General features: G+C 43.9%; 1 protein-coding gene and 1 pseudogene across 1 annotated transcript in view; one reads left to right on the top strand and one right to left on the bottom strand.

Moving 5' to 3' along the window:
* Window positions 1–1,359: 1,359 nt before the first annotated feature.
* TNNI3K (TNNI3 interacting kinase) overlaps window positions 1,360–26,767 on the bottom strand; it is a 204,810-nt gene continuing 179,402 nt past the window's right edge. The window contains exons 24-26 of the mRNA XM_066623520.1: window positions 21,553–21,722; window positions 4,373–4,452; window positions 1,360–1,659 (exon numbers count right to left, since the gene is read on the bottom strand). Of these exons, the coding sequence (XP_066479617.1) occupies window positions 1,583–1,659; window positions 4,373–4,452; window positions 21,553–21,722 (327 nt within the window). The 3' untranslated portion in view covers window positions 1,360–1,582. The remainder of the gene's footprint in view (window positions 1,660–4,372; window positions 4,453–21,552; window positions 21,723–26,767) is intronic.
* Window positions 21,370–21,486, top strand: LOC136650694 (5S ribosomal RNA; annotated as a pseudogene).

Here is a 26,767-nt window from a genome sequence, read left to right on the forward strand (position 1 = left end):
CTCTGCAATTTTGGTGGCTGCAGCCCAACATCAACTGCTCAGAGGGCCCCCTGCAACCACACAGGCTGCACCAGTACCCAATGATGTCCACCACTGATGATGATCCTGTTTAAAAGGAAGCCCCAAGTATTTGTCCAGCACCTTCACTAGCTTCCCAGAGCCACATTGTGCTAACTTCTCTGTGTCTTTTTGCGCATTTAATTACTCTCTACCAGGACTGCTTAACCCCCCGTTTTGGGGCAAGTTCCACTTCTGCAAGTACCCTGCCTCCAGAGATGGCTTCTGTGTGCAGCAATGGATGACTTCCTGAACAATTGTTCTTGCAGCAAAGGATAGACTTCTCTGGTTGCTGCTGCCATCAAATATCCCCTGCTTTGTATATGTCTTTCCTCTTTGCCCAACCCACACTGCCTTTGAAGGGCTTGGCTGCCCAGTGCACTGCTGCAGCCATTTCCACTTCCAAACTAGGCAGAGGAGTACCATGTGGTTCTTGTGGAGCAGAGGGTCAAGTCACAGCTGCCACACTGTGAAGTATCAGGACTGGCATGCTTGTGGTGTTTGGACCACTGCTATATCACACATGAGCAATGTAAAGTTGATCATTTTCTGGGATCCTCAAGCATGAGTACAAGAAGGAGGTAAGAATACTGCAGGTACTGGCAAGCTGTGGGTGCCTGCTTTGGTCTGGTTCTTCCTTCCGAGGCCAGTACAGGCAGAGAGCAGGTTCTGTAGATACATGTGAACTAACCCATAGAAAGTTATTCAGTGGTCTGACTAAACCTCACTCCAGTCTTGACTTGCTGGGTGTTTCAACATCCATCAAACAAAGATGTCCCATCTATCTTTAGAAGCAATAAATGGGGCCAGATTAAGCCCAGAATGTGCTGGGACCACTGCCAAGTAGACTCCATCCCCAGAAGGGGATAGAGCAGAACCATCTAAGTTTATTAATGAGATTCAGAAACATGGAGCTGAAAGAGCAGGAGAGCAGGCCACCCATTTTGGGTCCTCCATAGTCTAATGCAGTGCTTCTTAATCCTTTTACCACTGCAACCCATTTTGTCAGCTGCAGCAACCACGTCATGCCCCAGAATACCTTACGGCTCCCATGTAGTGCTGGTGCACAACCCATTTCATTGACCACATCACACCCCAGAATGCTTTGTGGCTTCTGGGTAGCGCCTCAGAATGCCTTGTGGCAACACAGCCACATAATCCACTGGTGGGTCATGATCCACAGTTTGAGAACCACCAGTCTAATGATTACCGTTCCTTCCTCACCTTCAGGATAAAAGAGGATATTTGTTCCACAGCCCCTAATTGCCTCCATTGGCCTGAATTCCCAGGACAAACAGCACAACAAGTTTAGCTGATTTATTTTTTTCCTTGCCTCCTTTAAATTACGGGTATAGAAAGGCTAGCTTGAAGAATAATTTATGGTGGAAGAGTTAGCTATCAGTAAATAAGCAAGCCCACGTAAGCTCTTTGATGTAACGGATGGTGACTGGGAGCAGTGGTGACACAATAAGAATTGTTGCTGCCAGTTCATGGAGAATCTCTCTTCAGGTAGATGTTCCTGCTGTCAGCCGCTGTCTTCAAAGCTGCCACTGTTGCTGCGGGAATGAAATCGCATTGTACTCATGGGATCTGACACATAACCTGCGGAAAAGGAAAGAGATGCTCAGGTGCTAGTTGCAAGTGTTGTGCAACCCAGCAACACCCTCTCCTTCCTCTCCTGGCTCCCTTCGTATTTAGAAAGACAATATATGGATGTCTTGTGCAGTTTAATAAACAATGCAACAATTCACAATACACTGCAGGCAAATCTCTTTGCTACCTTTGACATCCAAGTTGAATGCTGTTCTCTCAAAGGAAACTGCTAGAGGTAAAATATGAAATGCTGATAGGCTGCCATTCACATGCAATGTTGTCACAATAGGCATTTAAACCAATGGTGGAGAGATATTTGGAACCAAGATGTTTTAATACACTGTCACATTGCTGTTTGATTTTTTTTTTTAAATACCTATTTTGACCTTGAATGGGGAATCCAACAATCAACAATAAGCAGACTGCCAGAAATAATTATGGCCTTAATCCTGGCAATTATCATGACAATAGCTGTGACTGCAAGTACCAGGTTGCCTATTAAGGACTATTATTATTCTTTTATCTTCAGGGTCACTGGTCAGGCATGATTGCTACTATTATTTTGCTGCTGTAATACTTGCCAACCTAACCTAGTCATTGAGACTTTCTCTCAACGTCAAAGCAGCCATGTGGAGTTACTACTTAGAAAGGCAAAAAAGTTAGGAGGGGAAAAATACTTTCAAAAGGTTGCAGAGGAGGGAGGACCCATCACAACAGAATTATAGTCCTGTGAATCCACATCTGCTGAACTAGTTTCAGAGATGGCTCCTTTGACAATCGCCCGCCATCAAGCACTTTCCCCAAGTCTAGGCACCTAAAATAACTTTACATTCATTTTACTCCAGGAGGCTGTGCCTCTGGGGTCTAAAAATGTGTTTCCTTTTGATTGTGGCACACAAGCTACGAGCACAAAAGCGGATTTGCCAACAGAATGTGCGGCTTAGAGTATCCTGAATGGATAAGGATTAGAGCATAATTCTATGCACATATACTCAGAAGTCCCATTGTATTTAATGGGACTTACACCCAGGAAGGAGTGTATAGGATTGCAAGCTGTACACGTTTGGTCCCTAGTGCGTATACGCAAAGTTGGGCAGAAATGGCTTAATGTGCACCTCCCCACTCATCTGTGGTGCATTAAGAAGCTCAGCAGGTCAGCTGTTATAAATTCCTCCAAAGACGACTACAAAATATATTTCTGAGAAAAGCCCTGAGAATTTGATTAGAGATTGCTAGATGAAAGAAGCTGTTTCTAGACACAGTGTCAAGGTGTGGCAAGTTTCACCCGTTGACAAGCCACACTGAGTCAAGGAGCTAGGGGCACAATGCTATGCTTGGAATGTTTATTTCTGTGCCTGTTTCTATTTCTTTGGCTTCTGAACAGCTGTATTTTGCAGGGATACCAAGATAAATTGCAAGTCTAGGATATATAAACTGTTTTAATAGTTCCTCAAACTCCCCCATCAGTTCGGTTATTTGAATCTCTGTTGCATTTGTGCCTACAGGCTACAATGAGAAAAAAAAGTCTCATTTTATTAGGTGCTGTAGACTAGTACTGTATAAGAAAAATGTGGCTTCCTCTCTGAAAAGATTGTAATGTGAAGAACCAGTACATGATGAAGGGGTCACAAATGAGTTCAGGGGAATAAAAAGCGGCTGCGAAGAAGAAAGGCCAAGCAGTGGATCATAGCATGCAAGAAAAATTCCAGCTCGTGTAGGTGATTCTCAGCATAGATGAATCCAAGAGTATCATGATTCTCTGTACATTTTCAAGTTCAAATGTGGATGTGCCTAAAGGTGAAACTGCAAGTGACATTAATGGCCCAATCCTAAAGAGACTGAGTGATGTCAGTGTACCTGTTCTGCTGGCACTGACTGCTGAAAAGCAGCCAGTGCAGTCGTAGAAGTTGCTCTGGCAGTACACACAGTAATGTGCTGCTGGGATGCTACTGCGAAGGCCAAAGATGGCCATGCTAGCGGATCTAGATCCATCTGCCACTGGAGGTGGTAAGAGGGCGTAACGGAGGCAAGATATGTCTAAACGAGAAAGCAATGGGGCAGGGGATGGGCAGATTGGGTTTGGGTTTGGAGGCAGTGGCAGTGGAGGCAAACCCTAACCCCCTTCCTGCACCTGATCCCATGGTGTAGGTCCATGCGGACCTGCACCGGCTATTTAGCCAGTGCAGGTCCAAATAGAATCCCTGCACCACAGAGGCTCCCCCCCTCTGGGTAAGGAAATGGGTGTTTCCTTACCAAGAGGAGACTTTCTAGACTGCCCCATCAACACAGTATGCAGCGGTACTCCTGTTAGCTATGCTGCATCAGTGGGGGAGGGGGGCTCAGGATTGGACTCACACTCTATCTCAACTCCCTATTTGCAAATGTCATAATTATATCCACTCTGAACATTTGAGGTGCATGCTGAAAACACCATTGGTGTACACTGAAAACAATAGCAGTCTCAAGGATTGGTGAGATTCACAGCAGTGACCTAGGTTAAGTACAGGTATGGTTAAGTCTCTTCTGACCTTTACAGAATACTTATTACCATTTCTACTTTTCTTGCTGGTAGCAAAAGTCTAGAATTTTAACCAAAGTTTTTCTTTCGCCATTTTCGGAGTGCCTCTAATTCATAGAACCAGTTTCATTCCCAAGAAAATGGGACTGGGAATCCAGGAATGAATTTACTTTCTTTGCATCTGAAAAAGCTCTTTGCACTTACCATTTCGGTCAATAGGTGGGTACTGAAAATTTCTCCTCATCTCTTCTAGCGAAAGGCCTTGAGAAGGGTGTTGCCCAGTGCTAGAAAATGGACAGGAGAGTTCCTTGACATATCATGTGATTGAAAACATTATGTTTCTAACAAAACCAATATCCTTTGAAAGAACCTCTATGTATGAGGACCAACAAACTGAAACACAATTCAGGAAAGCACCTGTAGCAGCAGGTAATAACAGGTTTATTGGTAACCAGAGTTCTGTTGAGCTGGATTGAAGTTGCATCACCCAAAGGATCAAATAGATAGTTTGGTTCTGCTCTTTGATCTGGTGCTGTCTCTAGTTTCCCAAATGGTGTCACTAGATAAGAGGGCTTTACTCCAGTGCTTTGTTTGCCAGTTGCAACTCCACCTAGTGAAAGAGATCCTGGTCCCATTCACACATACCTTACTCACACCTTACTCATTATTCTGATCCTTCACAGGTGTGCAAGGGATCCAAGTTACTTCAAGAATCAGAATCACCCAGACTAACTCACCCAAGTTTTAAGATCCACATTGCAGGACTTGCTCTATAGCAAATATTCATTGGAGATATGACTAGTTGACACAATGGGTAGGACATTTTTGGTGGTGGCACCACAGTTGTGGAAAACCCTTTAGGAGGAGATAAAACAGTCTCGCCCATTCCTGTTTTTAGCAAGACTTTCATATTTAGGCAAGTATTCAATGACTAACTTGTTCTGTATTGCTCTAACTCAGTGTTTCCCAAAGTGGTGGGCCGTGAGCCTCCAAGGAAACCAGAAGAGGGCCAATTCGCTTTAAAGGGACTGTGGCACCATGGGGACCCAGGGGCTTGTATCCTTACCTGGGGGGGTCATGCAGTCTTTGGGGAGGGTCTGGGATGTTCACAGCATTGTCTGCGTGCCTCCCTGCTGCTTGTAATCGCTCTGATCAACGATTGGAGCGTTTTTGTGTGAAAAATGGAAGTGGGCTCTGATAGCTGATCAGAGTGATTATGAGCAGTGGGGAGGCACGCAGAGGGGGCTACGAGCCTCCAGGACCCTTCCAAAGCCAGCGTGACCCCCCCAGGTAAGGATACAAGTCCCTGGGTCCCCATGGTGCTGCAGGACACACCCCTGCCCCAGTCCCTGCCTATGCAAACACTTAGTGCGGACCCAAAGTCCAAGTAGGACTTTGGGAACAGCTGCTGTACCTGCTTTTATATTGCTGTGTGTTTTCTGATGGTTTTCCAACCTGTTTTAAATATTTTTGTTTTACTCTGCTTTGAGTAGTCCTTAGTATAGTCAGAAACTTGTATAGGATAAAAACTGAATTAGGGAGCAATCCTAACCCCTTATGTCAGTGCTTTCCAGCACTGGCATAGCTGTGTCAATGGAACCTGTGCTGCATCCTGCAGTGGGATGTCACTCACAGAGGCCTCCTCAAAGTAAGGGAATGTTTGTTCCCTTACCTCGGAGCTGCATTGCCCTTATGTCAGTGCTGGAAAACACTGACATAAGGGGTTAGGATTGCGCCCTTAATAAATTGTCTACATGTCAATAAAACATGACAATGCTTTTACAATGAAGCAAATTGCACTGGAAGAAAAATGGTACATGGGTACACATTCAAACACATAGAATTTGTTTCCAGAATACTTTCTTACAAAACCTGGGTTTTGTGCCACAATGTTTGTTACGCTTTTGATTTTAGAAGCAATTCTAGGTGACAATTCAGTATACTATAAATATTTGATTTGCACCTGGGCTATCAGGTTCATGCATACTTATTTCTGTGCAAAAGAGAACATTACCCTTCTGGAGCTATTGCTATGTTGTCCACTGTAAACATGTTCCTTTATCCTCAGGTGTGATCAAGTAAGGACTGCCTCTACCTGCTGCTCTCATATGACGGACAAACAGATATCAAGTATGCCCATCCGGCAGAAAAGAAGTCACCCAAACTGCATATTAATATCCAGTGGATTCATAAAAATATGCCTCTGCTGTGCCAAGAAAAGCATACAGTTGTCTAAAGTGGTTTCAAAGAACGTTTTCAAAGAATTTTTGTAAAATTGTGGATGAAGGGACAAAGTCAAGATTTTTTCCAACTATGTATCTTTCCTGGTGATTTTGATGAAGGCAATTTCTAACTAATGGCAGGTAAGAACATTGTGTCTTGGTTTGGCTGTGCACATGTGATTTTTCCAATGATAAAACTGAAGGTGAGTTCCTAACAATATATGTTCCTGGAAGTAAATTCCATTGAAATACATGGGGCTTACTACCAAATTAGTGTATCCATAGCTGAGGAAGTGTCAGCATAGTGTTGTCCTGATATTAGTCCTGTCCTGATGTCCTGATATCTTTACCCTGTATCCTAGTAGATTCTAATGTTGCCAGTCTTTCTTGGCAAGATGCATCTCCCTTTCTTTTTAAATGACATTGGCCCAAATCCTAACCCACTTTCTAACACTTGCATAGCTGTGCCAGTGGGCCTCCTCAAAGTAAGGGAATGTTTGTTCCCTTACCTAGGAGCTGCATTGCCCTTGGTGCTGGAAAGTGGGCTAAGATTGCACAAATACATGTCTCCTGTAATAACAAATATACGTACAATTCACAAGTCTTCTCAGTTGGATATTTACATCATATTATATTTATAACGCCTTAACATGTTCATCTGTCCATTCATCTGTGTATTTCTGTATATACAGAGTGCTATGGTACTTGCGATAGTGCCAGTATGTTTGCAGACACTTGTGTGGATATCTGTGTACACACACCCTCCCACACCCACTGAGTGGTTTGCCAAGCTTGAGAATTACAGTGAGAATTAAAGTTTCCTCCTGTGTTTGACTTAGGCTGGGACCCAAAAAAACTGCTTCTGGCAAGTCCAAGGGCATGTGTGTGTATCCACTGGGCCTTTAAACTGCAGAACTGCCCCCGAGGTTTCAAGAACAGCTTGCCCCATGGCATGGGAACTGCTGTTTGAGAAACAGGTCTTCTTAGCCCCAGGGAGGTAACTACAGAAATTTCTTAACAGTAAGGGCAGTATGACAACTGAACCAAGTAACATGGGGTGGGAGGCTGGATGCATGACTTCTTGCTATAGGTCTTCAATAAAAGGCTGGACCATCTATTGTAGATCCTCTTATTGCTATAGTTCTAGGTTTTTTCCTGCATTTAGCAGGGGTTGGACTAGATGGCCTATATGGTTCCATGATTAGCATAAGGGCATAAGTAAAGCCCTGCTAGATGAGGCCAGAGGCACATCTAGTAACCTGACTTGCTTCCTACAACCAGCTGGGAAACCCACAAGCAAGAGAGAAAAGCGTACTGTCTCCCACAGTTGCTCCCACATAACCGGTATTCAGAGGTACACTGCTACTGAGCCTGGAAGAAACACATAATCATCATGACCATAGATACATCTCTCCTCCATTAATTTGTCCAACCCCATTTAAAGATATAGTCGGCCCTTGGTATCCATGGGGGAATCTGTCCAACTGGAAGACACATCCGGTTTCTCAGTAAAAGTGTTTGGGAGGCCTTCTGAGGCACAGGGAGGCCACGCGCAACCTTCCTGTGCCTGAGGAGACCTCCCGGACACGACTGGAAGGCACTTTTGGTCATGTCTGGGACATCTTCTGAGACTGTCCAGCTTGGGCTTGGGATTCATGTTGAGTCAAATTTGTGGATCGCAGAACCAGAGATGAGAAGGGCTCATTGTATTCAAGCTAGTGGCCATCACCACATCTTGTGGCTATAAATTCCACAGACTATCTATGCTCTGTGTGAAGAAATACCTTCTTTTGTCTATCCTAAATCTTCTACCAATCCATTTCACTGGATGACCTCTGGTTCTACTAGTGTGAGAGAGGGAGAAATACTTCTATCTTCTAGCTCTCCACACCATGCATAATTCTTTAAGTCTCATTCATGTCCCGTTTCCCCAGCCCCAAATCACCTTTTTTCAAAGCTAAAAAAGCACTTTAACCTTTCCTGATAGGAAATATGGTTCACTCATTAATGATTTTGTTTGCCTTTTTTGCACCTTTTCCAGCTCTACAAGATCTTTGACTGTACACAGTATTCCAAAAGATCCCATACCATATACAGTAGAACCTCCAAAGTTGACCACCTCTCTATATTGGCCACCTCCTTAAGTTGACCTAATTCTCACAGTATGGACAGACACTGCATATACACTATAGGAGACCAACCTCTCTATATTGACCACCTCCGTAAGTTGTATCTTGACCACTTCGACCATTGCACAGAGTATTAATTTACCTTCCGTAAGTTGCCCACTGAACATGATACTGTGGGCCTGTGTTTTGTCTGGTTTGTCCCATCTTGGAAAAGCAAGAAGCCACGCAACCATCCCTCCCCTATGCCTGCTAGTGTGTGTGCGGAAGGGTTATTATAGGTGGGCACACTGCACATAGCTGACAGACCTGCACCGGCTTCCAATTGTACCTGGACATGTACCAAGTTGTAAGGGACATGAGGTTGCTTGTGCATAGTGAAGCCACTGTCCTTTCACTTTGGTTCCCATCACCAGTGCATTACTTTACACTAAAATTGAAACACAACTGCTATTTTGCTGCCTATTCTCCCGGTTTGGAGAGATCCTTCTGGAGCACTTCACAATCCCTTCTGGTCTTCACCACTCAGAAAAGTTTAGTGTCATCCACAGACTTGTCCACCTCTCTGCTTATCCCTGTTTCCAGGTCATTTATGAAGATGTTGAAAAGCACCAGACCCAGGACAGAGCCTTGAGGCACACCACTTTCCACCTCTCTCCACTTTTGTTGTCGATTGCCCATTGACACCCACTCTCTGTTTCCTGGTCCTCAACCAGTTCCCAATCCATGAGAGGACCTGTCCTCTTATTCCCTGACTGTGGAGTTTTCTCAACAGCTTTTAGTGAGGGACTGTATCAAACACCTTCTGATATTTAGTGAATCTGAGGAGACCCAGTGGAGGCCAGGCAGCCTAAGTAAGAAAGTGTTTTTTGTTTTTTTAAGCTGTTGGGGCTATGCAACATGCTACCTGCTAAGGGCTGGCAAGGGATAGCATTGGTCTGCCTGTCTGCTATGAAACAAAATATTTTTTTTAACTTACAATTTTTTTTAAGCTTATGAATTTTCAGGGGTTTTTTTAAACACTGATTGTGGGCTGTTTATTCTCTGTCTCTTGATATAGATATAGATGATATAACTAGTAAGCATCACTAGAGGATAAATTCTCATTGATACTTGCAATAAAACTTTTTAAAAATCCAATCTAAATAATAACTTGGCCTTGCATTTGATGTTCTGGGAGCTAAACATGATAATATTTAAATGCCTTTTTTCCCGTATGTTGACCACCTCCCTATGTTGACCCATTTCCTCCAGTCCCTTGGGTGGTCAACTTAAAGAGGTTCTACTGTGTTTATATAGCATTAAAATACTAGCAATGTTATTCTTGATCTCTTTCCTAATGATCCCTAACATGGAATCTGCCTGCTTCATAGCTGCCAAACACTGGGTGAATAGTGTCATTGAGGTACCCACCACGACTACTTTGGTGTCATCTACAAATCAGGCCAGCCCACCGTTCAGCCTTAACTCCACATGATTTACAAGTTAAAAAGTACACATTCCAAAATAAATCTCTGGGGGACCCTATTTCTAACTCCCCTCCATTATTCCTACTCTCTGCTTCCTGTTTTTCAACTACTTACCAATTCATAAAAGGACGTGTCCTCTTGTTCCATGCCTGCCAAGTTTATTCAAGCGGTCTTACTAATATATATTTTGTACTTTTTACTTCCTCCCTGGTAGGCTGTCTGATTGCCTATGGGTTTCCTTGGATCTATGCCAGCCATTTTGCTGGCATAAGTCAGAGGAGAGAAAAGTGGCAAAGTGGCCTGGGAAAGTGGGGACAGGACCTGGCAAATCAAGTTATTGATGTGCGTTAACAGATTAGCAATTTCACATCCGAGTTTCTTAAGAATGATTGGGTGGATGAGATCTGGATCCAAGGGATTGTTGATGTTTAATTAGTTAATATGCTCTGAACCTCATCCCTATTCTAGTTTCACACTCTTTGGACTCTGGCCCTACACTTTCACAATACTCTTCTTTAAACTGGATGCAAAAAAAGAAAAAAATACTTTAGCTACTAGCACTTGCCATCCATTTTAAGTAATGCAATTTCTGAAATAGGCAATTATTCTCCATGCCCTGGATGCCCCCTCATTACTGCTACTGCCTTAGGTGGCCATCCCATATTCATATATAAATATATATCCATTCAGTGAATGTCTTGCATTCTTCATTCTATGGTTAGAGACAGAAGGAAATTCACAGCGTTGTAGGGTCTCTACAGAATTGAAATAGTTTTTGTTCATTTGTTGCTTAATTCAATTCATTTACTTATTCAAGCTATTTGGAGTAGCCATACTTTGTCTCTGTCACCAATCCAGCTCCACATTTACCTAAATTAAAACTAATGTATAGTTCCCGAAGTGGGCCCAGGCAACAAAATCTAATGAGGGTCATGGTCAAATGCAACATTCGGAATCAATGTAGTATTAATATTCGTCAACATGGCTGTCAGACAAATGATGGTTTCTTAGGCTTCCGGAGTGGGCAATTGCTTTGTTTTGAGCAATGCCATTTGAGTTGGCAACTTAGCATGTTTACTAACAGAGGAATGTAAGATGTACTTACAGAAAAGGCAGAATTTCATTTCAGGTTCAGGTACGCACCATAGAACCGTACTGGATCAGAACAAATATCCATCAAGTCCAAAACCTTGCAGCCCATAATCACACCTGGTCTAGGGGGAAATTGGCATAGGAAGTGCAATGGACATTCTGCTGCATTGCTGCTGCTGCCCTGGGTGGGCATCCCACATCCATTTCAGAAGGAGAGAAGAGAACCGATGACAATGGTGGTGGCAGCCCTCTTCACTCTTCTGCCTTCTCCTCCTCCACTTAAGTTTTAAAACAGAGGAGGAGAGAAGGTGATGGCAATGGACTTCTTCTCCTACCCACCTGTCAATCAGGGAGTGGGAATAGGACTGCTTCTTCTTACCTCTTCCCCCAGCTCATTCAGCATCCCTCTGTCCTCACTCTGTTGCCTTGAATGGTAAAATATGGCTAGAACAAGGTAGCTAGGAGGAGAGGAACTGTGTGGGGCTTTTCTCAGCTTCCTTGTTTCACACTGCTCTGCTAATCTATTTAAAAAATACGGTGGCCCAACAGGGAAAAAGTTAGGAGGCAAATGGGGGGATGGATGGGATGGCTGTGGAAATGGCCAATGGGCGCAGGGTGCTGCCTGTGCCCACTGACCACCTGAGGCAGTCCACCTCATCTTGCCTCGTGATGGTACTGCCAATGATGGGCAACCAGATGCTCTGGGAAGCCCACAAGGAGGAGATGAGGGCTTACCCATCTCCACCACTGGTCCTCTGCAACTAGTAGTCAGGTTCATACTGATGCTGAAGCTGGAGGTAGCATATAGCCACCATGACTGGTAGCCACTGATAGACTTGTTTTCATGAATCTGTTTAAAGCCATCAAAGCTAATGGCCACCAACACATCTATTGGCACAGAATTCCATAGCTTTAATTATGCAGTATGAAGAAGTACTTCCTTCTGTACTTCCCCCTATATCCGTTAGCATGATAACCACAGAGCAAATGACTGAGAGCCTGATCCTTATGGCCCATGCTGGCCCAGCACTGGTGCTCAGTGTAGCAAACATGCTGTAAGGCACGCCTGCTACACTTATAGCTGGGCCGGTGCCACTGCTGGCAGGCGGAGAAAGGACAAACAGTGCCCAAAGCTTCAGATGAGTGCTGGGCGGTGGAGAGATAAGTCAGGATGTGGGGAGAGGTGTTCCAGGGTGGGAAAAGGAGGGATGGGGGACGAAGCAGGGTGGGAGGGGGTGGATATGGCAGCAGGCCTGGCTACCATATCCTAACCCCCCTCCTGCCTTAGGAGACTTGACACAGGTCTCCTCAAATCTGCACCTGCTCAATAGTGGGTGTAGATCTGAGGAGACCCATTGGGGCTGCCTGGGTACTACACGGAGTAAAGGAACATAAGCTCCCCTAGCCCGAGTAGACATGGCGCTGCTTCCCAGCCCCATGGGATGTAGTGGTCGCCATTTTAGCACCGCTGCAGCCCTGGATGCTGAGAAGCACATGATTGGGCAGTGAATGTCCTCCATGCCTAAGCGGTACTTATTCTCAGCTGGTCAACTTTAATATAAAGCCCATGACGTTCAGATGGTTCTGTTCCTCCAGTGAATATAAAGGAAAAAACAGCAGCCTCTAAGAGCAGAGGGCTATCTTTTTGTATGACTGTATTGCTGATTGAAGCCTACTTACTGCATTGCTGATACCAGAAATAAGAACAAGGTGGCAACTTTCCTGTTGCTCCGGAATGGGATTGTTTTTTATATCTTTTGGTGTGGGATTATTTGCGCACGGTTGATACCCACCCCTGGAAATACTGACATTCCGCTTCAAAGAGTTTGCTCAGGGGGCAGCAGGGATGGTTCGTGTTGTGTCTCCAAATCACATAAACAATGGCTACTCCTGTGGACAGACAGTCATCACGACCCAGGGTAGCGAATTGGAAAGAAGCAACTCCACATACAGTGTGTTGGAAGCACACCCTGAGGTGTAGAATTTTTTTTCACAGAGAAACTTAACTGAAAGGAAACTCTAGCAGGGGAATAGGTAATGCAATATGCCAAAGGTTCCCATAGGAACACCGCATCTTTTATTTATACCTGCCTGGAACAGCTGCCTCATTTGGAGTCTGGCTTGTTGAAAGTGCAGGCGGCAGCCCCTAAAGCTCAGCTGTTGCTGACGAGTCTCCCTGCTGCTAAACAAGCTTCTTGGTGCTCTTGAGCCCATTGCCTTTCACTGGTTACTGGCTTCTCATGGTTCATTAAAGGCCTCTGTGCAGCATTTTTAAGGCTTGCCACAAAAAAGCATGTGCTAAGAAACATCCTCCCCTGCCTCCTGTCCTTGTAAAGCTACAGGCTAGTATGTGTGTGTGTGTGTGGGGGGGGGGGATAGAGAAGGGTAGAGCTGCTTAGTGCATAAAAAGAGATGCTGTTTTTCCAAGCTGCAGCTTCCCTGTATGTCTCCTGTGCTCTGTCTCAGAGACAGGACTGAGGATGATGCAGTGATCATTCATTAGCACCAAAGCAGTGGCCGTGGTTCCTAGACTTGACACAGCAGGAGAGATAGCAGGCTTGTAGGCATGATTACACCAGGTTGCCAGCTGAGAGAGGCCTGCTGTGCTATTCGTGCCCAGCACCTGTGCAAATATGGGAAATCATCTTCAGCCAGGCCTTCTTTCCCCGTCTTGTCAAAGGTCTGATGCTCTGCAGGTTCATATCAACAGTAATTGAAACTTCTGCCACAATTAGAACAGGCAACCAGGAAGTGCAAAGAAAACGTCTTGCTGAGCACTCGGGAGCACACACAGACTGCAGAGGTTTATCAACCTAGCTGTGCATCAAGGATGCTTCAGGAAAGAGACTGATGTGTCTGTGTACAGCCTGCAGCAGAGAGCCAATCAAGGACTCACAAGCTCAAGGATGTTTAGCTGTGTTGAAACACCACGCCAGAAGGAGCACCACAAGGCTATATACCACAACAATGGAGAAAGAAATGCAGCCATGACCCCTGGCAAGGCTGCTGTTGATTGGATGGTGGTGGAGAGATGGCCAGTCACCAAAGCAGACCTCACTATCTGCTGAGTAAAGACTGAAGCATAAAACAGGAGAGTGTTCTGCTGAGGTGCTGATGTCTACCATCATGGTCATTTTGAGGATTAGGTGTAGAAATGTCCCCTATCCATGCTTATCTAGTAATCCACGTGCCTGGGGCCACGTGAGCATCACATTTCATCCTTTGAGCTAATGCTGAGGTATCTAAGGGCCCAATCCTATCCAGTTTTCCAGTGCAGCCGTGCCAGCGGGGCATGCACTTCATCCTGTGGTGGGGAGGCAGACACAGAGGCCTCCTCAAGGTATGGGAACATTTGTTCCCTTACTTCGAGGCTGCATTGTGGCTGCACTGGTGCTGGAAAGTTGGATATGATTGTGCCCTTAACCATTTATACTAGGACTATATCTCTCAGTTTTTCTCCCCCTAGTAGTTGGGGGTGCCTTGCACTGCATGTATATCAAGTTTTATCTTTTAGGGAGTGAAAATCTTAACATATGAGGGGCATACTTGTTTCCCCTCTTATGAGGGAAAGATGTACAATTGTTCCATGTTCAGATTTATTTACTTTTTTTTAGTCCTCAAAATATCTTGGACTACTTGTGTGCAAAATTTTAGCTTCCTACATCATATGCTTCCTACATCTTGCCTTAACAATTTTGATACCTCAATTATCTGGGATCTGAGCATTATGGTTCTGTATTTATTTATGTATTTAATTATTTGCTAACTCTTTATATTTCTTGCCCTTCTATTTGAAGGATTCATGAGGCAGCTAACAATATGATAAAACCATTTTTAAAATAAGTACAAGGCAGCTATAAAAAGCTATAAAAAGAAAACAACACTAAGAAAAGAGCATTAGCCAAACCTAAGACAGCCTCCTTTCCTCCTGAAGGGGGGAAAAAAAAACCCAACATAGTGAGACTAACAGAGAAACAGCATCATACAGCGTTCACTTTACATTTATCCCAAAGGCCCTTCAAAACAGCCATGTTTTGGCAGATTATCTAAAGGCCAACTGAGAATTTTCTTCCACAGCTAGACTGTGAACATTCTTCCCTTGACAGTTTTATTTCCTGAGCGCTTGGGATGTGAACATTCTATGATGTCACAAAAGGTTCAGCTGATTGCTCCCAGGTCTTCTCCATGACGTCTATTAGCAGCATATCTCTGTGTGTCTGTTTATCTAGTGCTGATGCAGCCATGCCAACCGGGCGTGCACTATACCCTGCGGGGGGGGGGGGGAGCAGTCACAGAGGCCTCCTCAAGGTAAGGGAATGTTTGTTCCTTTATATTGGGGCTGCATTGTGGGTGCATCAGTGCTTGAAAGTTGGATAGGACTGGGCCCTCCTTTCAGCAAACCTGGATTTGCAGGAAGCCTTCTTGTACTGAGAGTGTGCATCACAGATTATTTTGATGCTCAGCAATATGTAAATTGCACTTGCAAGGTGAATGACATTCCAGTGCATATAAAGCTGTTAATTCAAAAAGGAAAAATGAGGGGTGAGAACTTGGCATTATTTATACATGTGAATATACGTACCTATAAGCTAAATTGGTTGATAGTATAGCAGACTACCTTTCTCTTCCCCATTTTCAAGCAGCGTTCAGCATTAGATATGTCCTGTAAACCACATGCAGAATTTACTGGATTGTGCTTGAACTCTTCAAGGCATGACTGCAAGGCTGCATCTATCAAACCGGAGCTGATACTCAATGGGAAGGATAAAAAAAAATGGCTGTTGGTTTTTAAATGTTCCATAAAAACCTCCACTGAGTTCTGTGCTTCGGAAAGCAGCTTTTCATATGCTTTGTCTTCAGTGAGTCTGCTTGCATAAACCTTGAAAAGTCTTTTGAATTTATTATTTTTTAATCATCAGCCATGGTTCCAGGACACTGACACTCTTTTCAAAGCAGTGAAAGAAGCTGTTTGAGAAAAAATGAACTTTATAGAAACTTAATTAGTCATTGGGGGATATTATTTACTTCGTAAGACAGAGAGAAAACAAAGGTCTGTCACCAGTCAACACAGCTGAACTCCAGAGATGCGTCCTTAGCTTCTAGGTTTGATTAGGGAGTCTCTTTTAAAAAAAAAATGCTTTCAATGCCTTTTTTTGTGAAACTTGACAGGATAATAGAATTAGATTTGTTGAATTCCACTAAACTGTAAAGTAACGTGTCATCAGGTTTACTTTTCAGATATTTTTCTGTGGCAGTAGAGCTCATTCAACTATCTCAGCTAACACATAAAAACCATGAAAAACAAAAAGAGCAACTCAATCAGTTATCCAAGTGACAGAATGTTAAACATTTAGTATGGCTATGTTCTGTGACTGGCTTCTGTTGGCAGAACACAAGCCAGTCTGCATGGAGGTCTCTCTCTCTCTCTCTCTCTGTCTCTATTTGTATGTGTGTGTTTGGGTGTAGTCTGGATGTAAATATGATTGCAAGGTTCTTTTAGCTCTGTTAAGAAGACAAAAGGACTGACTGTTTTCCTGGAGAGCTGCTACACGCTGATGATGTCTGGAGTGGCAAGGTCCAGACTCTAGACCTAGAGGTTAAGCTCTATCAGCCTGAGGCAGGAAAAACATGCCAGATAAGTCAGGCAAAGGCCACAGATGAATTCAGAACGATACCCCCATTTATAGCATGAGGGTCAATGTGATTTGGTGTGTTGGACATGGATTTGAGAAGCCTTCACTCAAACTCCCATGGGAGGACAGGGTCTGAGATCTGCGACTGAATTTTCTCAAGTGTTTAATGTTAGAATAAAAGCAATCATGGCATGTGTGTCATTGTGTGTCTATGACTGTGTGCATGTAGAATCAGACTGGGGCCCCAATGTGGGTCAACCCTCTCTATGTCATCTTCCTGACCTAAATTTCCCCTCTCCAAGCTTCCTGTTTAAGGATAAGCCCCCTTATAAGGATAAAGCATTCAGATTAAGAAAACAGAGCAGTGAAAAGGGTGAAACTACCCCTCCTCAAGGTGCATCAACCGTGATCTTATTTGGCCCTGTCCCCTACAGCTTTTAATTTTTGTTAAAGGGAGCTCCAATTATGTATCTCCTGCCATCTCATCTAGTTTAATCATCTTTAGAATATCCCCAAATCCCAATGATTTAGTTTAAAATTCCCCTCTTCGAACTGGTTTCCTTTACCGAACTCAGAGCTATTGCTGCTATAAGGGTTAATGAAGATGAGGAAGCTTTGTGTGAGGTAACCAAAGCTAGTGCAGTAACAAAACTTCTAAAGCAGTAACAACACACAAAAATAGTGACTTAATTCTATTTTCCCCAAAGCAGATCATTTTAAGAACAAAATTCTATGTTCTCTCTTGATAAATGACTAGAGGAGACTTTAATGAAAGACTTTAGGTGTGCGTTAAAAATTCAGTTTGTGTGCAACAACATTAAGGCTGGTGGTAGTATTATGAGGAACAATATAGAGTTTGAGAAAGCATGTAGAGGCGGTAGTGTAGCTACAGGGGGTGCACAGTAGCTACCATGTAAGCAGCCCCTCCCACTTGCCGTTGGAGCCATTCCAGGCAGTGATGGAAACACTGAATAAGAATATGAATATTTATATACTGCTTATTCAGAAAAAAAAAAGATTCACTAGTGTACCTGGGGGGTCGGGGGGGGCAAATGTCCTGGGCAGAACTCTGCGGGGGGTGCCACAGGGACCCTTCCACTGCCATTGAATTTGGGCCTGTTTTTGAGGCCTAGGCCTTTTAAGGGCTGGGAAGGCACCACAAGGCTATCTACAACAACAATGTTGTAGATAAAAACACCAGAAAACGCACTGCTCTGGAATGAATAGGGACAGTTGCGCTCCCTATGCTAAATATCAGAGGACCATCACTCTAAGAGGTGTCTTCTTTGCCCAGCAAGCAGGGGTATTAGCTTATTGGGGGCAACTGTGTCACTGCCCTTTTACATGAGATAAAGCATACACAAAGATACAACAATAACTGTTTGTATCAAAACCCACAATGAGACAAGATACAAAATCCCCATTGTAATGCCACTGCTACCCCGCCCCCCCCCCCAAAAGAATGCATGAAAGCATCAGAGGTTTGATTATATTAGTTGCAGAAAACCTAATGAAACACCCTAGGGTGAAGGGATGTGATCTAGAATGCTGATGCTTAGATGCTCTATGTTAAAAAAAAAATGAATCTAGTACTCATCAGGTGAAAAGAAAGATCAACAAGAGAGGTGAAAGAAAAACAACTAGGTTTGGGTGGTGTTAGAAGGATTTTATATTAGGTCCTCTTTTGTGCCACCGTATATAATAAATGTGCATGAAAAGAATGAACGAGTGACACATTTAGGTTACAATATAGATACCCAAGAGGATGAGAAAAGTAGTTTCACAGCAGCCTCCCTGCTACTGTAATTTAATGTTCATCTCAGTGCGCCACCCAAGCTCATTAGCTTGCTGAAATGGGTTCCTGTATAACCCAAAGGGTTACAGAACAGTTTCCCCCCTCAAATTCGGTGCAATACAAATTAACTAACTCCAATCCTATAAATAGAACATTGAAAGAGTTGCCCAGAGGCAAAATGTAAAGTAAAATGAAGATGGTTTCTGCAGATTCAGTGTTTTTTTCAATTATACAACACACTGAGATGATTAATGACCTAGCTTTCTAATGACAATAGTTTCTTGAGGCTTTAATTTTTTAAAACATACAAATTGAGAGAGAGAGAGAGAGAGAGAGAGAGAGAGAGAGAGCGAGAGCTATTCTGTGTTATGAGCTAATCTAGTGCAGATTATGGATTTTTTGTTTTTTTTTACTTCTTTCAGCTAGTTTTAGCTGCCCTGAGTAGCATTCTATCCTTGATGGAAAAGAACTTTTGCCTAGCTAATTTTGTCTTGCACCCCTTACCCATGCTCAAAGGTAAGGAGATCTAAAATTTCCTGCTAAATCCTTGCCCTGTGAATTTAATGTTTGTGATTCATGGCATCATGGCCCAGAGGCCCAGAGGCCATGACTGGGATTGACTGGGATGACTGGGATTAATGATTTGGATCAAAACCCAGAGCTTCCCTGGAACAGAGGGGAAGTAAGGAAGGAAAAGAGATAGTTGGTAGTAAACCAGGATGTCTGGTTTACAGGTAAACTAGGATGTCTGAGATTACAATGGGTCTGCCTTGGGCTCCACATTCACATCAGTGAATTTAGTCAACCACAGATTGAAAATGTACTTAAAATATTCAAATACCCTGCTGCAGCTTTGTTTGCCTCACGCCCACCCATTTTTGTTTAGGCATTTAAGTTTAGGCAATTTACGTATTCTTTAAGCAAGGTATGCAATTTGCACAAATTTACTCCATTTTGTAAATCTGCGGATTCTGGTATCTGCGCAGGGTTCTGGAACCAAATCCCTTTGGATATGGAGAGCCCATGGTATAACTGACCCTAAGATTTCTAGTCTACCAGTATGTCACATTCCAAGAAAAATGAAGTCTCTCAGAAATTCTGTCTTATACCTCTTTTCTCCTGTCACATATCATGTCCCCCCTTCCCAAGTTCCAAGTGATTCAGTAACTGGTAATAATTAAGGAAGATCACTGTCTTGATAGCTGTGATATCTTTTGTAATCTCTTCTGCCCTCAGCAAATTAACACCCACCCCTTCAAGGCCCACTTCTCCATTGGCAGGTGACATTTAACCAGTCTCACCCCCCCTTCGCCAAGCCAGTTTGGGTTCCAAAGAAACATTCAGACACAAATATCATTTTGAAAAGGGACACTGGGGGATAGGGGTGTGTGTGTGGCAGGGCTAGTCTATTCATGAGGCCTACTAACTGATCTGGGTAAGAGTGGAGGCTAGGGTGCCTCCGAGAGATGGGGAAGTCACAGACCTGCATTATAGGAGACTCTTCTGAGCCATTTCCCCCAAAGAGTGCCCTCTGCCTTGGATAAGAGAAATATCTACCTGCAGAGGGGTAGGTAGCAATGACTTGGCTCCAAGGCCTGGCCCTGGAGAATCTTTAATCAGAACTTGAGAGAGAAATCCTAGGCCAGTATAGCCAATATCTCTCCCCACTGGATTGACGCAGCAAAATTATGCACACGCATGTTCACTGACATGCACATCCTGGTCCCTCCTCTGAGTTCCAGACTCAGAGGACTGTATGGTGATGGTTCATCTGAGTGCCCCTCGAAACAGACAGCAAAATCTAATTTAAATGTGACATGTTTAAACAGTGGCAGACCTACCATTAAATGAATGGGGCAAATGCCCCAAGTGTGGAGCCTCACACGCCTCCCTGAGGCTCCTGACACGGTTGGAAACTGTATTTCTGGTTTGCCAAAGCACAGTTTAAAATGCCGGGAAAGCTTCAGGAGGCTTCCCCAGTGTGTCCTGGAGTCGTGTGAGGCTCCATGTGCTCCAGGTAAGTGGAGGGGGTGGATTTGTGCATGGGGGGGGAGTGATGGCAGCATCCCATGGGGGTGATGTCGCAGACCTTTGCCCCGGGGCACGGGGCTGGGGAGGTCAGCTACTGTGTTTAAATAGTACCCACTTGACCTCACACATGATTCTAGAAAATCACCTAGAAGACAGGAAGCATGTCCCCTTGGATGCACTGATACAAAACTGCCCAGGGCCAGTTCAGGAAATTAAAGTTGTCCAAAATAGCCGTCTGTGTGGCCAGAAGTCTCCAACTCCCTCAAGCAAGAAGTTTTCGACAGTTTCAGTTTCAGGCATGCTTGTTAGATTAATAGATGAGGAGTTGCCAAGTGTAGAAGCCACAGCTATCTCACTGTGTATCTTGGGAATGGAAGAAGCTTCATCTGCCTTGGAAGCTGTTTCACAACAACAAGCCATTTTCTTAAAGATGGGTTCTTCTCACAGTAACGCCCTTAACTTTGTTGATGTTCAATGGCTCTTCTACATCAGCACAAGCAATGATCCAACAGACACTAAAAGCATTTGACTGCATCCCACCCAACTTCTTTCCATCTGCTCAAATGTTGGGCAGTACTCTGTGTATTAGTGCCTCAAACTGTGCCCTTTGCAGTCACCTTACAGATTACAAAATCAAGGAAAGAAAGAAGAGAAAAGCAACTCCAATTTGTATCTATACCTTAAGCTTATAAAGAGAGTCATTTTGTTTTTGTGATGCTTTCAGATGCCTTCAACTAGGTTTTAGGAGCTGTCCCAGCAATAATTAGTAAGTCTCAGGCACTTCTTAAACCTCCTAGGTGAAAGGAGGAATTCTTCCTTCCTTAAGAGTTCATGACAGCAACTGTTACCCTGCACATGCCTGATCTCGTCAGATCTCGGAAGCTAAGCAGGGTCAGGCCTGGTTAGTACTTGGATGGGAGACTGCCTGGGAATTCCGGGTGCTGTAGGCTTATACCATAGTCTTTCGAGACTGAAGGTTGCCAACCACCATTAAGAGTTCATTCTTATGATCTTACCTTTGAGACCAGACAGCATAAGCTCTCGCATTCAGGGCATATTCCAACTCAAAGCGGCTACGTAAAGCAGCAACGTGGCTCCGGCCAGGGCATCCTCGAGCAGCCAGAGAATCTGACGAGGAGGAAGGAGACAGAGAACCACTGCTGTTGCTTGAGGCTGGAGACATCAGCTGAATTTAACAAAGAGGACATGGTCAATATCCACTAACTGCATGGATGATAACTTTGATGATAACTGCAAAGTCTTGTCAGAAAGGCTGACAGGAGCATTCGACATTTGTGCTACACCACAAGTACCTTTCTTGCAATTCTTGACTATTATTATTGCTTTTATCATGCTAGATTTCCTTTCATACAGAATTGGTTGCCAGGGAATGAAAGTCATTGTAACTCAATAAGATTTAGACAGATGTTGAACCCAGGAGAGTTGGAGGGGCACAAAGGAGTTTGTTGGCATAAGGAAGGTAGAGAAAGGTTGCATGCTATCAAAGGCAGTGTAACTGGTTGTAGCAGTTGAAGGAATTCAGCCTTCACTGACTATGGGTGCAATCTCATCCTGCGCTGCAACAGGCAAGCCAAGAGGCTTGCACTGTATCCAGCACAGGACGGGCCAGAATCGGCTCAGCCAGAGGCAAGGGGAAACATTTCCCTTACCCCTGGGTAAGGCGCCCTGGCCCCTATGGGTCTCCTCGGACTTGCATCACTTCCTGAGGTGGCACAAGTCCGAGGAGAGTGGAGCAGCTTCTAGCCACTCCAAACTCCCCAGGAACGGGGGCTGGGTTCCAGCATAACTGCTGGATTCTAGCCCCACCTCCCGCTCCCCACCCACCTGCCCCCGGGGCCACCCACCACCTGTCCTCCCCCACCCTGAAACGCCTCCTTCCCGCCTCTTCCCCACCCACTCCAGAGCCTTGAGTAGGCCCAGCTGGTGCTTCCATAGGTGACTCCATACAGCACGTTTGCGACCCTCCTGGGCTGGCGCAAGGGACTTGTGCTGGTCCATGTGCAGTTCAGAATTGTGCTGCAAGTATTAGAGAGAGGGATGACTATTTTTTGTTGTTGATTTTGATAGAACCAATTTAATTGGTCGTGCTATGATGTCCCTTTATCCATTTATTTGATGCCATCCTATGCCAACGCCAACAAAAAGAGCACTTTTAGGTTTGGCAATAGTGCAAAACCAGGAAAGTTTGTTTAACCAAATGTTTATGCCCTGCTCTCCTGCCTCCAAAGAGGCCCTCCAAGGATGCTCACCTGGGGCATCCCATCCATTAGGCAAGCTGATGCAGGTTTCATCAGTTGCAGATTGCAGGGAGGCAAGTGGGTGGCAGATTTAGTGGGAATTTTGCACTGGGACTGCCACTGCCTCCCTCTGGACTGCTAAGAATGCAACTTGCATTGATCCTCTTTCTGCTTGCTAAAAGCAAACAGAAAGTGAATCACCAGCCTCCTTACCTTGCTCCCTACATAGTTTCTTCACAGACTTCCATTTTTATTTACAGCTATCAGAAAAATGAACTCCTTCATTAATGTGGTCCCTTTAAATCAAACATGGTAGTCCTGCACTTCCGCAACTGTAGGAGCATGATAAACAGCTGTTTTATTTTCTTAATTATGCAGAGGCGGGAGACCCAAGGCAGCACTGGGTGTCATACTAGATTATGCTGCCGACCGGTGGGTGAGTCTCACAACATTTTATAACAGTGATACAATGATAAAACACAACGAATACACAGACAAAATAAAGTCCACCTAAAACAAACTCAATAATAAGAGCAGGTAGAGCAAACTACAGTGGCAAAGTGTGAGATAGGCCAGGATCTAGTCCTTTCTGATGCTTGATTCTAATATTCCTGCTATTTTGTGCCAAGTGTCAGCTGTGGGCAATGGGAAATTTGGTGTTATTATTATTCTGAAGGTTTAACCTTCCTTCACAAGCATTTGTGCCTTTAAATTTTAGTCTTGGGTTGCTTTGCCAACAGATGCAAAGGGTTTTAGCCAGCTAAAATTTACTTTTCTTCTGCAACTTTCACAAGCTCACCCCTCGCGTTTAATCTTATATGCCCTGCTGCCGATGTATCACAGTAGCCAGCTAGGTCTCCTGCAAGACAGCACTGTTACTTGTGATATACTGCTTCACTTTAAAAAAAAAAACCCAAAACAACACATGCACACCAAAAGGTTTCTTAAAAGCACTTCCACCTACACATAAAGTAACCTGCTGCAGTTGGAGCTTGAAAAATGAAATAGATGATGGGAGTCACAGCTCTGACCCTTCAGCTCCAGAGTGGTGATATACTTTGAAGAGAGGGGGAACTTTTTCAGCACACATGCAGAGAAGTGTAATTCCAGAAACTGGTTTCTGAAATCAAACACGTCTCCTATTTTATCAGTTATCTTCCCTTGGCCAGAAGCCAAAAAGCTGCCAGGTATTTATTAGCCATAGAGTGAGGTTCAACCCACTTGCCCTTTTGTTTTAGAATACATTTGATCCTATCTCTTTTCAGCCCTTGTGAAATGTATCTTTCTCCAAGATGAAGCCGTGGAACACAAAGCTAGCTAGGACTTGCTAAACCGCAGGACCAGGGCTAAACCCCAGGATCCATTTTGTAAGAATTCAGTCCTCAAAAAAGGGAAAGAGGGATAAGTGAGCAAGGGCCCAATCCTATCCAACTTTCCAGCGCTGATGAAGCTCTTCCAACAGGACATGCGCTCTATCCTGTGGTGGTGGTGGGACAGAGACCTCCTCAAGGTAAGGGAATGTTTGTTCCCTTACCTGGTGGCTGCATTGCAGCCGGTTTGGTGCTGGAAAGTTGGATAGGATTGGGCCAGAAGAGAACTGACTCATTTAACATGCATATCTTCTTAAACCTCTAAATCCTATCAACTACACTAACTTCCACTATTCCTGGAATTTCAGTGTCCCTAATTATTATGGTACATGTTTCTCCCTCTTGTTACCACTCAGATGCTACCACTATTGGCTCTTCTGGCTTGGCATAGGGAATGCTGGCAGAAAATGGAATTCTGGGACTTGTAGCTTTTGAGATCATATCACAATCTAGATAAGAGATTTTCAACCTTTTTCATCTCGTGGCACACTGACAAGGCACTAATATTATCAAGGCACACCATCAGGTTTTTGACAAGGCACATCATACTGGCAGTGGGGGGTGTTCACATCCCCATTGGCCCTACTAATAAATGATCTTCCCCCAACTTCCTATGGCACACCTGTGGACCACTTGCGGCACACTAGTATGCCACGGCACAGTGGTTGAAAATGGCTGATATAGATAGTGAGAAAAAAAAACTGCAAGTCCTATGGTCAAACCAGATATTACTGTCTTTTGCTGTTGCAGATATTACTGTTGTCTGCAAATTTATCTGCTTCTGCATGAGCTATTGAGCCCTGGGACCCTGAGTGAGTCCCCCACAGGCAAAGGAAAAGATTGCAATGGTCCTCTGTTACTTGCAATTTTTTTAAAAAGGAAAGATGGAAAGGCAGCAAATCCAGTTTGACTTCCAGAGATTCCTGTACAAGTGTTTTCACTCTCACTCTCTCTCTATTCAGGAGGGAGTCTCCTCCTGAATAGGGCAGCTTGTTTGTCTTCAGAATTTTGCTTCTCCTGTTCTAGCACGACTTTCACTTGGCTCAGCAAATCACTCTATATCTGGATACATCCTTGAAGTGATCCACAATGTAGCCTCAATGTTTTCCTCATGGTAGTGGGCTTGCAGTGCAGGCCAGGGGTAACAAGCTCTCTCCTCACCACCCCTTGGACCTTGGAACTGCTGTTGTGTTACTTCATCCTGCATCATCAAGGAAATGTGAGAAGGTCCAGGCAGAAGATGAGACTTTGCTATAATATGGTCTAATCTCACATTGTCTGTGATATTACTGCAGCAGTGCAGGAAGGAATAGCATTGCAGCAGCTTCCAGGTCAGAGAAATAAAATCAGAACCCATCTTTAGAAATTAGGAATTGGCTGTTGTATTACCAACATTTGAAAATATTCCCAGTCCCTGCCCCCCACCCACCATGTAACTACCTTCCAGCAGAAATACAGGTTGAGCATCCCTAATCCAAACATCCAAAATCCGAAATGCTCCAAAATCCAAAATAGTGACACCCTTGCTTTCTGATGGTTCAGTGTACACAAACTTTGTTGCATGCACAAGCATATTAAGAATATGGTATAAAATTACTGTGTAAAAAGTGGTTGTGAAACATAAATGAATTTCGTGTTTTGACTTGGGACCCACACCCAAAATATTTTATTATGTATATGCAAATATTCCAAAATTTTAAAAAATCCAAAATACTTCTAGTTCCAACTATTTCAGAGATGTAGGAGATGCTCAACCTGTACTGCTTTGCTAGTGCACATGGATGGGTGAAAGGTACCGCTAATCCAGGGCCAAATCCTATCCAATTTTCTAGTGCTGGTGCAACAATACCAATGAGGTAAGCACTGCATTCAGTGATGGGGAGGCAGTCACAGAAGGCTCCTCAAGGTAAGGGAACATTTGCACCGGTGCTGGAAAGTTGGATAGGATTGGGCCCTCAATGAATTCAGAGAAGTACAGCTAATTTAATGAATTTAGGAATTCGAATATCTAGGTTTGCTCCCATTGTGTTCTTTAAGATACACTGAAACGAGACACATTAGGACACTATATACAACCATGTCTTAAAACTAAAATAGGAGACTGAAAGCTATATGTATGAGCCCTAGTAAGTAGTTAAGTCTGTCTTGTTAATGGCAATTAACTTATGTTAATCACTTTATGTTAATTAAGCTTATTTAGGCAAGAAGTGCAGTGATCTGGGGGTTCAGCTCTTGCAAAACTATTCTTGCACATTCTAATTGCCTATAACACTGTAACCTCAATGCAGACATATACCCTTTGCACTATTTCAAATTAGGAGGGTTAGAAGAAAGAAAACTCATTTTGTGGAATAAGCGATATGGCTGGTTGCTCTTATTGTAGATGGGAAAGCTCTGCTTAGGAACCATATGAAACAAATGCCATGGTTTAAGCTACCTGTTTTTCTGTGTCATTTGTCTTTCTGCCAATATGGGAGGGAGATGGAGAGATATGTTTCTAGACTGCTGTCTGATATGACAGCGACATGTATGCTGACATACAGCTAAGTATGAGGTGCACATGGACCATTTCACAATGGGAGCCCTTTGAGCATATCAAGCTG

Source organism: Tiliqua scincoides, chromosome 4 (genome assembly GCF_035046505.1).
Source record: "Tiliqua scincoides isolate rTilSci1 chromosome 4, rTilSci1.hap2, whole genome shotgun sequence".
NCBI lineage: Eukaryota > Metazoa > Chordata > Lepidosauria > Squamata > Scincidae > Tiliqua > Tiliqua scincoides.